This window comes from Anolis carolinensis, chromosome 2 (assembly GCF_035594765.1).
Source record: "Anolis carolinensis isolate JA03-04 chromosome 2, rAnoCar3.1.pri, whole genome shotgun sequence".
NCBI classification, from domain to species: Eukaryota; Metazoa; Chordata; class Lepidosauria; order Squamata; family Dactyloidae; genus Anolis; species Anolis carolinensis.
The window spans coordinates 145,919,008-145,934,677 of record NC_085842.1 but is presented as its reverse complement, the minus strand read 5'-3'; the positions used below and the strand labels follow the sequence as shown (position 1 = coordinate 145,934,677).

Here is a 15,670-nt window from a genome sequence, read left to right as displayed (position 1 = left end):
TGAAGCCCTTCCTTTGCTCCCACCTTCATCTCAAGCACTTTTGGTGGGGACGAGGGAGAGGGCCTTCTCTGTGGTGGCCCCCCGGGTCTGGAACTCTCTTCCCAGGGAGACTAGACTGGCACCCACACGGTCCACTTTCTGTAAAGAGCTAAAAACGTGGATATTCCATTGTGCTTTTGATTAAGCTATTCACAAGATATTCGGCCCCCAACTATATCTACCAGCAGTTCCCGCACTTTTTCCCTATCCTTCCTCCTATAGATTTAGCATTTTAAACTGACATTGCTCTCTTACTTCTAATTTATTATTGGCCTTTGCATTTTTGTCCACCAGCCCTGTTCTGAAATTCTATTGCACAATTCCCTTCCCCCCGAATTTCAGTACTCACTACTGCTCTGACTATTGGCTGTTGATGATGCTGTTTTTATGTTATTGTCTTGTTGCAATGTTGTTGATTTTATTGAGATATGTTTTAAACTATGTTTGGTTTTAATTTTTGTTTAATTTTTGTTGGATCGGGCTTGTCCCCATGTAAGCTGCCCAGAGTCCCTCCGAGGAGATGGAGGCGGGATATAAAAATAAAGTTATTCTTCTTCTTAATATGAATGTTTGCATAGCATTTTTGTTAATTATATGTAAAAAATACATATATCTCGTCCTGAGATATCATTGTAATTCTGGTAGCTATGGACTAGGATTTAATTGTGCAATCAACCCACCTCAATCACATAACCAACTCAGACACTGCAGTTATTGGAGGAGGCCCTACTCTCGGCTCCAGCCCCGTTGCAAGTATGGCTGGTGGGAACGAGAGAAAGGGCCTTCTCCATGGCTGCCCCCCACCTCTGGAACTGCCTTCTTAAGGAATTAAAGATAGCCCCTTCCTCCCCGCCTTAAAGAAACAGCTGAAGACATACCTTTGTTCACTGGCTTATGAGGAGGAGGAGGAGGAGAAATAAATGGTAATGCTATTATTCCTTGGATTAATAGCTACCATCTGTATCCGTGCCCTGTTCGCCCCACCAGCTCAATAGACATCTGGAGCAATGACCAATCTATTTGTCCCCAAGGAACTGGGAAGGCTTCTGTTCAATATTTGATGTTTTGCTTTTTGTCCAATGTAACAGGTTGTTTTTAATTTTAGTTAAGCCATAATTTGTTTTTATATGTTGTGTTGTCAATTTTCATTATTATGGGTGTATTGTTGTTGTGTTTGGGCATTGAATGTTTGCCTTTTATCCTTGGAATCTGCCCCGAGTCCCTCCGGGGAGATAGGGTGGAAATAAATAAATTATAATTATAATTATTACCATCATCATCACTTTTAAATTGGTAGGCACAGCTTCTTTCCCCACTGCTGCTGCTTTTTTCTTACCAGAAAAATCAGGTAAGTCAGAGTTGCACAATGTCTTTTGATTAGAAAAGCCATGAACCCTTTCTTTGGAAGCTCCTTGTGTCTTTGAAAAAACAAAATTGGCACCTTAACTGGCAACTGGCATAGGAATGCAAATGAATAATGGGGGAAAGAACCAGGTAGAAAAGCAAGATATTCAGCTGTGTGGGTCATCTCGTGAAGGATAAAACCAAGCAAGCAAGCAAGCAAGATGTGGACACAGAACACAATTGCCCACAGCACCCCCAATAAGAGGCATAATTCAAGCATATCTAAAATTAAAGCTTTCGTATATTGAATCTATTTCCTTAGATGTCTGTTGAAGGAAATCTATTTGATGAAAGAGATTCAGTCTATGACAGTTTATGTTTTTATCTCTAATTTCCTTTCCCTTTGCATACATTCATTAACAGAAATCAAGCATAATCTGTGTTAAGTGGTAAGGGCAAACAGACAGCAATGTTAGGCTGAATTTTTCAGATGGAAAAGAAAAATCAAGATCATTTACTGTGCAATTTGGGAGTTGTGTTTAGAATGCTGTGGTTGGATTGGTCCAAGGTTTTGTTAAAAGAGAACTCCAAGTGAAGGTGTCTCACACACATAATAAAAACCAAAGCAAAGCTTAGGTTTTGCTAACACTGGAGTTGTTGAGGGAAGTAGAGTTTCCTCTTTACCAATATTTATTTATTTACAGCATTTATATTCCGCCCTTCCCACCCCGAAGGGGACTCAGGGCGGATCACATTACACATATAGGCAAACATTCAATGCCTTTTAACATAGAACAAAGACAAGACAAAGATAGGCTCCGAGCGGGCCTCGAACTCACTACCTCCTGGTCAGAGTGATTCATTGCAGCTGGCTGCAGCTGGCTTGCTCTCCAGCCTGCGCCACAGCCTGGGCCCATGAAAACAAAGTAACTTTTGTTGTGCCTAATGTTGTCATTTTCTTAAAACTGTGAGATGGATTAGGAGCATTATGAGGAATTCCTCAGTGCAGTGATCCACTGAGCACAGATGTCCTCAATCTGGAGCAATAATGAAGTTGCACAGGTTTTGGCCCGCAGAAACCAAGCCTTATTCTGAGCATGATTCTGCAAACAGAAGGGTCACTGTCAAACAGATCCTCTTAAGGGAGAAAATCCAAAAGTTACTAAGTTCTTAAGACTCTTGGGTATGATAGAACTTTTAACACATAAATCAATAATATTAGCCGATCTTTCAGAGTGCATGGATCTCAACACCCTTGTGTTGGAAACTGTTAGAATCCAGCAGTCATCTTTCAAATGTTTCTCCAACGGCTTTGCTGGTGGCATAGCATAAGCTGTAAGGGTCATAAGGGAATAATGCTTTGTAGGATTCAGCACTGACTGAGGTGAGCAAATGAAAAAATAAGACTGTGTCTATGGTATTATAATTATTGCTAGTGGAATCCTTTGAATGTTTTGTTTCACAACTTAAACCCAAAGTATGAATAAACAATTGACATAGAAAGGAAGAAATGACACACAAAGGAAGCGGAGGCGGTTTCCTTATAAGCTATATGTTTATTATGCCGCGGCTCAAGCCGCTCTGTACACAAAGCACCCAGCTGCTTTAAAGCTACTTGGTTTACACTGGATTTTTTTTAAAAAAAAGGTTTTTAAAAAATGAGCTAGAAATGGCCCTTCTATGGCAGAGGGGAGACTGGCAGGGCCATTCCCCCACTATGCTACATAGCACGGGAAGGGAGGGGAGAGCAGCGACCACAACCGGACGGGGTCCTGCGTGGCCACTGCTCCCACTGGCAGTATTTACAGCCAGGAACAGCTGGAATGTACAGGGTGCAAAGAGACAGGGAGCAAAGAGGAAAGTAGGTAGTTGACTGCTAGACCAAAAGTCTTCGGGAGAAACGAGACAAGTATTTTAATACTATCTCAGTACCTTGTATGCGCCCAAAGTGAAACCTATGGTGTCTGTGGCTGCCCCAAGGTCCCACAGTACCATATTTTGCCAACAGGGAATCGTAGGCTGAAGGCAGCTCCAGACAAGGCAGTAGAGGGGATGTCAATAAGGGCCAGGCATAACAACACAGAGTGGCTCAGAATATTCTGGAAACTGGGAAACCCCCCAAGATCATGGCTAGTGTTACCCAAAACAATGCGGGGATTTGGGGGCAGGGGCAGGGAGGGGAATATGCTGAAGAAATGCTTCTGAATTTCAGATGAATAAATTAACCTGGAATGTGATGAAGTGCCAAGTTTAAGGGTGGGGTTGTGGTGGGGCTTAATTACCTGCACAACACAGGCAGGATTGGAACTCAACCCTCTGTGTGGCAATGCCAATCTGGGCTAATGCTGTGTACCCAGTACACAAATACAGTGAGCAAAATCCCACCCCAACATGGTGGGGAGGGAGATGGGTGCTCAACCCGACAAACAGTGCCACACAGAGGGGGAGGGAGGGCGCCTAGTTTCCTCTCCATCCCTCACATCCGAAGGCCCACAGGAAGAAGAGCGACACAACAGGGACTGACAATGAATACACAGTAAAAATAAAAGCATTTAGAGTAAAATGCTGGGTTTATACAAAAAAAAAGGGATCAATGTTTTTTTAAAAAAACCTCCCCAGAAATCAGGTTGACACAGCAACGAGGGAGGGCATAGGCCAGCCTGGGCTCTGTGGCAGTGAAGGAAGGAGGAGGCCATGCCTCAACTCTCCCAGATCAGGCATGTTTTTTTAAAAAACTTTTTTACACTTGAGTTTTTTCTTATAAAAACACAATTAGGGGAAACAACCGGATCCCAGTGGCAAGCATAGGCCCCAATGGGGGCCACAGTGGGACACAGGCCTCTGGGATTTATGTATTTTTACACAGTTTAGCTCCTCATGCAAACACCTGCATTTTAGTAGATGGCTCTGCTGAAGGAAGCTGGGTGTGGCTTGGGCCCAAAACAGTGGGGCTGGGTGTGGATTCAGACCAATCGGACAAGGAGTGTGGAGAAGGACTATTCCACTGCTCCGGGGACTCTGGGGAGGGGGTCAGGTAAGGGTGCTCACTTGTGGGGTGGAGGAAGTGCTTGGGTGTCGCATCCTGACCCTGTGTGTAACTGTGTTGAGAGGGAGGTGTTGGGTAATCCTCCACTCCTGCTGACTTTAAGTACTGCGGGGGCCCTGCACGCGGCACCCCTTGGCCCTGGCCCTCCTGGGGTGAGACCGGCTGGTTGACGCGCATGGTGGTTGCTGGCGGGGGCATGGGTTGGGCCGCCTCCTTGGTCTGTGCCGGAGCTGGGTTGGGCAGCCCCTGTGAACTGTGACCCATGGCCATGTGGTTAGGCAGAAGCAGCCCAGGTGGGAAAGCTTGGCCAGGCTGGTGTAGATTAGGATGGGAGGCAGCCGGGTGCACAACTCCTATGATTGGCTGGCACTGGGAAGTAGGGACACGGGCATGCCAATCAAAAGGCATGGCCACAGGGCTCACCATGCCCAGACTGAGCCCCATGCGGCCAGGTGGCACTGAGAGGCGGTTCATGGAGAGAAGGGTACCGTCCCCTAGGTCACTGAGGCGTGCTAAGCTGACAGCAAAAGGGGCTTCCATCATGCCATGGACCATGGGAGTGGAGGGGACTGACAGCGAGGCACTAGCTGCATGAAAAACCCCTGGCGAAGCAGGGTTGGGCACATAGGGGGAGTCCAGCGAGTCAACAGGAGACAGGGTGACAGAACTTTCCAGGAGAGTACCTTGGCACTCCAGGTTGAGCTTCTTGGCACGTGCTTTGGCCTCTTTGCTCTCCCGGGCCAGGCTGGCACTGCTGCCTGCAGCCACATTCTTGGCACTAGGCCGTCGGCTCTTCTTGCCCTGTGGAGTGGGCTTGAGGCTGGGTAAGTAGCTGTTAGGGGGGCACATGAGTGGGGAAAGGGAATGACCAGCAGGTAGCCCCCCTTGTGGGCTGCGCACAGTGTTGTAGTCATCCAAAAGCCGGACAATGTCGTGGTGCAGGCGCTCCTGAGCCACATCACGCGGCAGCCGATCCATATGGTCTGTGATCTCACGGTTAGCGAAGTGGTCCAGCAGGATTTTGGCTGCCTCAAAACTGCCCTCCCGGGCTGCCAAAAACAGGGGCGTCTCCTCCTACCAGAAGAAGACACATTGATTGGCATATAGTACAATTTTTCTAGCACGGGGCAGCAGGTAGCTGTGCAGAGCATCTATTTCCCCAAAAGTCTCCCCAACATACACCAATGCACATAAAAGTAGAGAAGTCACCAGAACTATCTGGGCAGCATCTAAAGGAGTGAAAAGAACCCCCTCTGTTAGAAGCGTAACAGTTATGCTTCTCCAAATTTTGGTGAAGTTACCATGTATTTAGGGAAAAACAAGGGACTTACCTTGCTATCTTGCATGTCCTTGTTAGCACCATTCTTCAGCAGTGCAATTGTGGCCTCTACATTGTTGACAGCTGCTGCCCAATGCAGGGCTGATTTACCTGGAAGAAAGGATAAAATGCAGATTAATGCAATTGCACACATGAAAATCTTTCAAATCTACCAGAAACCTTCTTCTATACCAATGCTCTCCAGTCTTAAGACATTATCTTCTTCTCTATTATAGTTGCAGTCAATACCTTCCTGCACTAACACCTGACATTCTGCAGACATAAGAACTTGGAAATGATTCCAGAGTAAACTGCTTTGTTATAGAAATTAATACCCAGATCAGTTTAAGCCATAAAGATAAATGCCCTTCTTGCCAACTCCATGCTGCACTCTCTGAAAATGCAAGGTCTGTTACTAGAGCTTTCCCCCATAGATACTTTGTTCTCACCACCCCCACCACCACCCCCAATCTCTTCAAGGGCTCTGCAAAAAATCCACGGCTACATAAAGCTCTAACCTTGGCAATATACAGCAAATGTGTTTTATGGGAGGGAAAGCAACAAAAGGTAGGAAAACTGCCAAGTGAATTCCTGCTGGCTGAGGCATATCTAAAGTACCTGGATTGGTTGTTTAGATTGGTGAGGGTGGAGGATGTATAAAATCAATCTGGCACACAATTTCAAAATGCAAACTAGAATCTGCAAATATAGACATGATATGGCCTGCTGTAAACCAGATGCTCATGGTATCTAATGGAGCCGAATTCCAGAGCTGCCCAGAGTATAGGGTAAGCCAGTTTTACTCTGAGAGCAACCTACCCAACTCATCCACAGCGTTGACATCAGCATGACAAGCAATCAGTTCCTCCACCATGCCCTCCACAGCCAGCCTGGCTGCCAGTATCAGTGCCGTCGAGCCATCCCCCATTCGGGCATCCAAATCTGTAGATCGATTTCGGATTAGGATCTGTCAACAATGATGGAATGTTAGATGGGAGTGAAACAAAACACACATTGAAAGTAGTACTGTACAGTTCTCAATTCTGTCAATGAGAAGTACATAAGAGCTATCTGCATTCATAACACAAAGATTACTTATTGTAATAAATGCAGTGGCTCTTCACTGGAAATGCAGAAAAAGTATGCTGCTAATATAGGCAAGGCTGATGATAGTGGTCACATATCTCTCACAGGATTTTAAAAATCTTCACACTATCTTCACACTTCACATTGTGAAGATAAGACTCACCTGAAAGACTCCCTGGGCATCAGCAGTCACAGCGGCATGAAGTGGTGTTCGCCCTGTGTTGTCCTGTGCATTGGTGTCTGCACCAGCATCCAGCAAACGTTTGGCAGCATCAGCCCTGGCATATCTGGCAGCCAAGTGCAATGCAGTCTCGCCAGTGCGGTCTGTCTGGGCACTTAGGTTAGCCCCCTGGCATATTAGGTCTGAGATTATGTTGGCTGAAGAATCATCTGCCTCCTCTTCCTCAGCCAGATCTGTCTCCATGCCTCCACCACAGAAGGAGGCCAGCATAAGTGGCGTGAAACCATCTGAAAGGAGACATCAGAAAAGGTTTCAGAAAGCATATTCTGTTTCTTCTCTCTCAGTATACTATATCTCTCTACTTGAAAAAAACTTGCCGAGTCACGACATATGAAGCGAAGTGGCAGACCAATTTTGTTCTGCGGGTACAAAGACTCTGCAGATGGATTTAGATCCAGTATTCCTTTTTCTAAATTACCTGGTCCACGAACGTTGACATCCATACAGTCAGTGTCAAATTCACCCTGGGGTGGCGTAAGGGCCATAGAAGGGGGCATGCGGATGTCTGCTGCTACCAAATGGTGCTGTGTCCATTGGCGGCAGTCCACAGGGTCTTCACAGTCTATAGCTGGCTCCTCCACCTGGCAGGAAAGAGCACAGTTCTGTAACTTAGGGGAGATTTCCCCTATTCATCTGCTGAATCCAACAACATAAGTGATTGCAGTGTACTTTGCAGGAAAAAATCAAAAGGGCCACACAACAGTCTTATGGCAAAAAAGTCAGGAAAGGAGGCAGAGTGGAGAAAGATGGGGAGATGACTCCAAAGAGGAAGAGAGGAAGAAGGGACAAGTCCCAAAAGGAATAGCCAATACCTTTAGTCTCTTGGCCTCTGGGCATTCTGCTTCCAACCAGTCTTCTGAGCTGTCTGGTATGAGGCTCTCCCCTTTGCCAATATTCCTTCACAGGGAACAAATGTACAGTGAAGCAGTGTAGGGCAGGCAGTTAAGGCAAGCTGTTTCTCACTATATTGCTTTCTTCCATCCATACCCACACAGAAACACAATTAAAGGAAAAGTTCTCCATCAACTACTGGAAGTATTGCTGGCAATGCTGCACATTCATGGCAAGTCAAATGTTTACTGTTCTCTGTAACAGCTAAAAATTGAGGGCAGAGGCCATGTACCTGAGAACTTGCCTGGCAGTAAAAGGAAACAATAAATTTTATGCAGGCGAGTAAACAGGCTAGAAGAGAAGAAATCAATTCCTTCATTAGCCTGTTTGACTGCAGATGAAACTAGTATCTTCATCCACTGTCAGCATAGAACCAGAGCAGGAGCTGTCAGCCATCTCTCTACCTCTCATATCCTTGGGAACTACTGTATTTCATTGCATAATAGTCGCCGTTGCGTAATAGTCACACCCCATTTTAGAGTCATGGTTTCATATTTGTCTTTCTCGCATAATAATCATACCTCCTGACCACACACTTGCCCCTTAGAGCAGCCCTCATAACTCCAAGGGACAGGCATGTGGGTGAGTGAAGGGCTGAGAGTTGGGAGGCTTCCCTTGGCTGCCAGCAGCTGAAAGGCCTGTTAGCTCTGTCCAGCAGGCATGCAAGAGGGTGAGCCTGCAGAAGCTGAAAGAGGCCCTGTAGGCCTTGTTCATCTGTGCATGGTTGCAGAGAAGGCCTATGGGGTATCCCTCAGCTGTCAGCCATTGGAGGTCCCATAGGCCTCCCAGTTCACCACAGAATAGTTGCACCCCCCCCCCCTTAAGGGGAAAAAAGAGAAAACACGTGTGACTATTATGAAGTAAAATGCGGTATCCTTCCTTTCCTCAGCCTTGGCTTCCACACTGGATGCAGAGATATTGCTTCCCTTTTTCTGTAGCCAGCATGGAAATAGTGGCTACTAGCTCCATAGAGGACTAATATACTTCTCAACAATTTCCTTTGACTGGCAAGTAACTTCTTGGAGGTTACTTGCAAGGTTCTCTGTAACAGTGATGGTGTATTGATTCTAGACAGCAGCCAAGTGAATGAGGGGCTCTTACTTCATGCCAAGGGCATCCTGGCCCACAGGCTCACGCCGGTTCTTGTTGCTATTCTCCTTCTTCAAGCTGAAGCCTTCAGGAAACCAGAGGGTGCTATGCTCTCTTTTGCGTCGTGCTACCAGCACGCCCAACACCAGAATCACTAGGAGGATCAGGGCTGCTACCACAAGCAATGGCAGCAGCTTGAGTGGGTCAATCGGAACTTCCACCTTTACACCTACAGAAACAATGTCATTAGTAAAATTGTCAGTAACTTACTATAACTTACAAACAGGCAAAAGAAAGAAAAACCAAATGCAGACAACTTTCCCACCTTTTACAGCCTTGAGGGGGTATGGGAACTCAAGGCGCTCTACAGCTGACAGAGCAGCAAGGTAGTCAGCAGCACTTTGGGCATCAGGGAAGCACTTGTCTGATGCTTGATAGCAGAGACGGTTATCAATCTCCAGAGTAACCTCAGACCTGGGAGAAGGGGCAAGTATTACAAGGGCCGAGTGCAAAACCACTACATCCACAAGAAGAACTTCTCTTTAATGTGTAAGAAGGCTAGCTTTTCACATTTAGATTAAGGTAAGATATTTCTGAGTGTAAATCATGAAATTACCCTTGCCTCCAGATGTGTGAACATCAGGAATGCCAACATAACTGTCATAATTCTGCCTTCACTAGCAAATGTTATCCTATTTGTTTGCAATGATGCATTAAGTGCACTTGCTTGACATTCGCAGTGAGCCAGCAGCATCTTACCAATGTGTTCTTTACTCTTTTTTTGAGATTTGAACTAGCTGTTGCCCAAATTATCATGGGGTTTTCTGAAACAAAGAGTATGTGACTTGCCCAAGGTTCCTGGAAGGTACTAGCTAATTTCCAGTATTATGGCAATGGAGGAAACACATATTCCTTGGGTCATGCACTGGAATTTTTTTGAGAAGGCTTGCATTAATCTCCATCCAGATATGACATTTTATCCCTTTGTAACCTACTATTTCACTCTGATCTCTCTTCTGTGGTCATTGGGATTTATCAAACAGATAGTTTGGTTATGTGCTTTTTCAGGTATCTTCTTTGGTGAAGGTAGCTGGAAACAGTTTTCCTGAACTGCTTCTTCTTCCATGTAAGTGCTCTTCCTTCTCCCCCAATATCCTCCACACCCAAATCCTCCCAACGGCCAAGTGCCACAGAAGCTCTATCCACCAGCCCCCAAGACCCACTCTTTCCAAGAGTTCATCTGTATATCTCACCCAATGATCTCCTGACCCAGTTCCCTGCGATGTCGACCACCAGAACCATAGTATGGCTTGATCATGTAATTGCCATTTTCATCAAGGCGGAAGCGCAGTGAAGTTCGCAAGATGGCACTCAGCTTCTGGAGGAAGACAGTGCTTGTGCGGATCAATTCGTCAGGATGAAGCAGCACTGTGATGACCAGAACGCCATTGGCCAAATGCTCAGGCACCTCTCGGGCGCAATCAAGACCATCCCAGCCACATTCTTCATTGTTACAACCCTGGTCACAGCGTCCATCAGCAAAATGGTCAGAACAATATTTTTCATAAACAGGGCTGTGGAGGAGGAAGGAGCCAAAATTGAATCAAATCTATCAAGAGAAACCCTATGCTCCTTCAGCACACCTCTGCATGGCTAGTCATTGTGCAGGGAAGAGCTCATAGCAATATGGGTCTATGGGAAGGATTCCTTCTTCAATCCTTCAGTACAAGTATTGAGACTTGCACACGTGAGGGGAGGGAAACAGGAAATGCTCATGCCTCTGGATCTAAGGAGTAACTTGAGATTTAAGGGCTTGTGCATAGAACCCCCTTGCCTCAAGTAAGAAGCTCTGCACTCCTGTTTGGTTAATCTGGGGTGAAACCTAACCTTTCATATTTGAGGAATCTGGAATATTGTATCCCACTTTGAGCCCCCCTCCTCCCTACACACACACACACACGCAGCAGCAGGACTCACTTGCAGGTACGCTCTCGGTTTTTGCAGTCAAAGTTATCATAAAGGCACTCAACAGTGTTGCATAACTCATCACACTGGCTGTTGTTGAAGTACTCCCAACACTGTGGGTTCTCGCATTGCTTCCAAGGGTCATCCACCAACAGGGAACAGTCACCCCCATCCCAGTGACAGATTGGGGTGTTACACATCTTGTCACAGTAGGAGTCTCCAGCCTTGGCAGCACACTCTTCCAGTGGACAACGGACTTCGGGGGCCGGAGGGGGACGCATGTACCGTGGAGTCTGGCAGCGTGGGCCTGAGAAGTCCCCGAGACAAAGGCACTGGAAATAAGGAGGAGTAGAAATCTCATGGCAGGCACCCCCATTGTGACAGGGCAGGTTTGCACAGCTACTATTGGCACGCAAGCGGCAGTCAGGTCCAGCCCACCCGGGAGGGCAGTAGCAGCGAGCACCCAGGACTGAGGTCCGGCAGGTGCCACCGTTTAAGCAGAGGAGTTCCCGGCAGGACAGGACACTGCGCTCACAGTTTAAGCCCGAGTAGCCCTGGAAAGGGACAACAAAGTCAGTTAGTACAGGAAAGGTCAGCAAACCTAGAATTCTCTCCAAAAGCTAACAATAGCAACAACCCCTCTTCAGCAGAGTCTGTCTCCCCCTCCTGTGCTCACTGTGAGTTAAGAAAATCCTTCCCACAAGAAATCCTCTAGACTTAATATCCATATCCTGCTTTCAACTACCTTCTCATACTCCTCTCCAGCACAGGCTCACACACACAGTAATCCCCCCTGTAAACTCTGATGCTTACTGGAATGCTGTACCAACCATTCTGGTTGGTACAGTACTCAAACTGTGCAATTCTGCAATAATGTAAGGCCTTGCAGGAACCGTTCCTCATCAATCCTCAAATGGAAGCAGAGTTTCTTCCCGTAGCAAGCTATTCACTAGTAAAGATGACAATCTGCTTAACAGATCTCTTTCTTAGTGGATACCGATATTCATCATGCTACAGCCTTAACTTAATCTACTTCACAATTCTTCCACTTAACCTATTGTCATCCTCTGCTCAAATCTAGTCTTTTCTGTTATTTCTGTAGCGGAGCTGCATTCACCACTTCTTGGCACAGTGCTGCAGGAGGGCACTTACCCGGGGGCAGTGGCAGGTATATCCTAGAGGCAGGTTTACTGCCAGCTTGCACTGTCCACCATTTTGGCAAAGCTGAGACTCACAGGCATTCACAATATTCTTGCAGTGTCGGCCTGAGGAGAAAAACAGAGTGTTTTTGGTGAAAACTTAACACCGCACACACTTCAATGTGGCCAAGAATAATATCACTCAACTATTCTGGGTCTGGGTCTCACTTCCAATTCCTGCAGCTTCTTGCATATACATGGCAATCCCATACACATACCTATCCAATGATAGTATCACTCTTGAGGAAACCCTGAGCAGAGACTAGAGGATGAGCTGTTTTGAGGGTCATCCTTGATTTCTTGGCTATCCTTTTTAGGGTTTGTGAGGGAGAGCTTTCATTCGTTTTTGAAGAATCGTGAACTTCTAGCAAGTTATGGATTGCACCTAACAGCAACGAGCAGGGGTATTTTTGTTAAGAATCCCACAAACCTGATCAAGAGGGCTGTAAACTGGGTTATGTGGGAGAAGGAAACAGTATTCCTTAGGGCGGCGGTTTATCCAGTGCTGGAGATAATAACACAAATATTACAGAGAGAATTGTGGAATAAACTGCCTCAGAATGTGGTGGAGTCGCCTCAGCTAGAAGATTCTAAAAAGAGGCTGAATGGCTATCTATGGGGAGTGCTTGATTTTGTATTCCTGCATGGCTGGAGACTGGACTGGAGGGTTTCATTCTACTTTATAATTCTATGATTCTTATATCTCCCTTTAGGCTTCAAAATGAACTCTAAGCTTCACATGCACAATCTGTCTGCACCTGAGCCTCTATCATCATCCCTGGGAACACCAGCACCACATACCACCTACCTACCATTTCCTCTAAACTGGGATGCTAATGACTATGGGAAAATAATTGTATGCAGCATATATCCTCATTATGAAATTACACTAGCCTCAATATGTAATAAGTGGATGTGTAACCTCAGAAATAAAGTTACTATAATATAGTGCTGTGCAATCAGAAGATACTTAATGCATCAAACAAGATTCTAGATGGGAGGTGCTTCTGAAGATGTACACACAGCCAACATGTGTGTACATCTTCTTGTAAGCGCATTTTATAATTTTTGAAGTTGCATGGGCAATTTGGGGGATTCCAAGAGATCCCCAAGCTTAGAATCTGAAATGATAGCGCTGCTTGCTTAACCAGGCCTGTTTCTTTAAGAAGCAGTCTAAAGTAAGCTATAATAGTTTTCAACCTCATCATATAGTTCCTCATTGATTAACCACACATTGCCTACATCTTCCTACATGCCATTCTTTACTGAAGCCTGGGTCCTCTACCCACCACCACAAATCTTTCCTGTTTGCACAGGCACTGAATCAACCTAGCATGCTTTTCCACTCACCAGTATAGCCGGGCTTGCAAATACAGTGGTAGTCACTGGCTTCCTGAACGCAGTCCAGTGTGTTGCGTGGGTGGCAGTGGTTGGACTGGCACTCATTTATGTCCCCCTCACAACGCTCACCCGTAAAGCCTGGTGGGCAGCTGCATCGGTAGCCACCCACTCTGTCCACACAGGTCCCATTATTGAGGCACTTGGGGATGCGACTGCCAGGATTCATAGCACAATCGTCCTCATTGATTTCACACAAGACACCTAGAGAAACAATACAAAGGCATCACACCAAACACCTCACCACACAGATGCCCAAACCTCTTCCCCACACCTTTTAAACTCTAAATGGAGAGGCAAGAACTAATTTTCTGCTCTCTGTGGTGCTCTTGAAAGAAAAACTATTTTTTCCCAGTGCTTTTTTTATTTACAACCATCATCTTTGTCTATCAGAGCTAATCAAGTATGAAGTACAAAAAACATTTGGAGGATCAGAGGTGGCTTATCTCTGCTTCAGAAGACCAATTTCTGTGGCTATCCTGCTTCAAAACCATCCTGGGAGAATTCAGAGCTTATATTCTCCATCATGGGCCCCAAGGGGGAGGAGATCAAGCAGAAACTCAAACCTGAAGTACTAAAAACCTAAAGCCCTTTCCCTTCTATACTGCTTTTCCCCTACTACTGCAAAGATCTCTCTACTACAATACTCAGCACTTACCCAGAGTTCCTGGTGGACAGGAACAAATGTAGTGACCCACAAGGTCAATGCAAGTCCCTCCGTTCTGACAAGGATGTGACTGACACTCATCAATGTTATATTCACAGTTCTTCCCTTCAAAGCCTAGCGGACACTAGAGCAAGAGAAAGACAAATAAGCAGAGTGATAAGCAAGGAAGAACTGGGAGAGTTGAAACTTAAGACCCTTGGAAATGTTTCTTTTCTTGAAACTGTTGAAAAACTATTGTTCTCTTTATTCAAAGTAGGTGGAAATAATACAATTTCATAAGTAAGGCAAATATTCTTCAAGGACTGGCATTCAACAGTGAGCCGTATGGGAAAGGGGTGTTATGTGGAGGTGGCCGACTGGCAGCCAACTGGGACATCAGCCAGTCCTGTTGCACCACCTAATCTTTCTGCAACAGCCGGAAACCACTTGCTTAAGGCAGGCTGGGATGCTTTTTTGTGGGACTGAGGAGAATGTAGAACCACTCGTGCAACTGGAAGTGGTGCAAACTTTGTGTCCCAATAGGATTCTGACCAAGGTATTTTAATGACATGGGGCAGACATAAACAACACATATATATTATGTAATATGTTTTGAAAGTGAAAGTGATTAATCAATCACATAGCCATCAGTGTTACTATAGCAAACCCAGGGGAAACAGCAGCAGTGGGGAAAATATATATTAGTTCTTAATATAAGGATGCTATTCAGCTGAATACAACTATAGTGTAAACATATTTTCTGTTTAAATTATTGGGATAGTAATAGAATCATGGAATTATAAGAGTTGGAAGAGACCTCATGGGCCACCCAGTCCAAACGTCTGCCAAGAAGCAGGAAAATCGTATTCAAAGCACCCCTGACAGATGGCCACCCAGCCTTTGTTTAAAAGACTCCAAAGAAGGGTAGCCTCCACCACACTCCAGGGCAGAAAGTTCCACTGCCAAACAGCTCTCTCTCACAGGAAGTTCTTCCTAATGTTCAGGTGGAATCTCCTTTCCTGTAATTTGAAGCCATTGTTCCGAGTCCTAGTCTCCAGGGCAGCAGAAAACAAGCTTGATCCCTCCATCCTATGACTCCCCTTCACAAATTTATACATGGACCTCATCATGTCTCAGCCTTCTCTTCTGCAGGCTAAACATGTCCAGCTCTTTAAGCTGCTCCTCATAGGACTTGTTCTCCAGACCTTTGATCATTTTAGTCGCCCTCCTCTGGACACATCCCAGCTTGTCAACATCTCCCTTCAATTGCGGTGCCCAGAACTGGATACAGTGTGATTTTGGTCTGAGACCAGGGCAGAATAGAGGACTAGCATGACTTCCCTGGATCTAGACACTATACTGTGGAACTCCCTCCCCAGTGACATCCGGCAGGCTCCATCCCTTCTGG

The 15,670-nt window shown here is 45.8% G+C and overlaps 1 protein-coding gene and 1 long non-coding RNA gene across 4 annotated transcripts in view; one reads left to right on the top strand and one right to left on the bottom strand.

Annotated features, from left to right (window-relative positions):
• Positions 1 to 2,919: 2,919 nt before the first annotated feature.
• Positions 2,920 to 15,670, bottom strand: part of notch3 (notch receptor 3) — a 64,215-nt gene continuing 51,464 nt past the window's right edge. Inside the window, exons 22-34 of one of the 3 annotated variants that reach the window (XM_008104238.3) lie at positions 14,275 to 14,407; positions 13,569 to 13,820; positions 12,172 to 12,284; positions 11,032 to 11,573; positions 10,308 to 10,628; positions 9,380 to 9,528; positions 9,067 to 9,283; positions 7,887 to 7,971; positions 7,493 to 7,682; positions 6,997 to 7,301; positions 6,567 to 6,714; positions 5,761 to 5,858; positions 2,920 to 5,503 (exon numbers count right to left, since the gene is read on the bottom strand). In XM_008104238.3, the coding sequence (XP_008102445.1) occupies positions 4,259 to 5,503; positions 5,761 to 5,858; positions 6,567 to 6,714; positions 6,997 to 7,301; positions 7,493 to 7,682; positions 7,887 to 7,971; positions 9,067 to 9,283; positions 9,380 to 9,528; positions 10,308 to 10,628; positions 11,032 to 11,573; positions 12,172 to 12,284; positions 13,569 to 13,820; positions 14,275 to 14,407 (3,798 nt within the window). In that variant the 3' untranslated portion in view covers positions 2,920 to 4,258. The remainder of the gene's footprint in view (positions 5,504 to 5,760; positions 5,859 to 6,566; positions 6,715 to 6,996; positions 7,302 to 7,492; positions 7,683 to 7,886; positions 7,972 to 9,066; positions 9,284 to 9,379; positions 9,529 to 10,307; positions 10,629 to 11,031; positions 11,574 to 12,171; positions 12,285 to 13,568; positions 13,821 to 14,274; positions 14,408 to 15,670) is intronic. The other 2 variants (XM_008104239.3, XM_008104241.3) reach the window with 2 other exon arrangements.
• On the top strand, positions 6,102 to 13,166 carry LOC134296285 (uncharacterized). The gene is made up of 2 exons (XR_010002948.1): positions 6,102 to 6,314; positions 12,932 to 13,166. It is a non-coding gene; the product is annotated as an uncharacterized LOC134296285 (long non-coding RNA).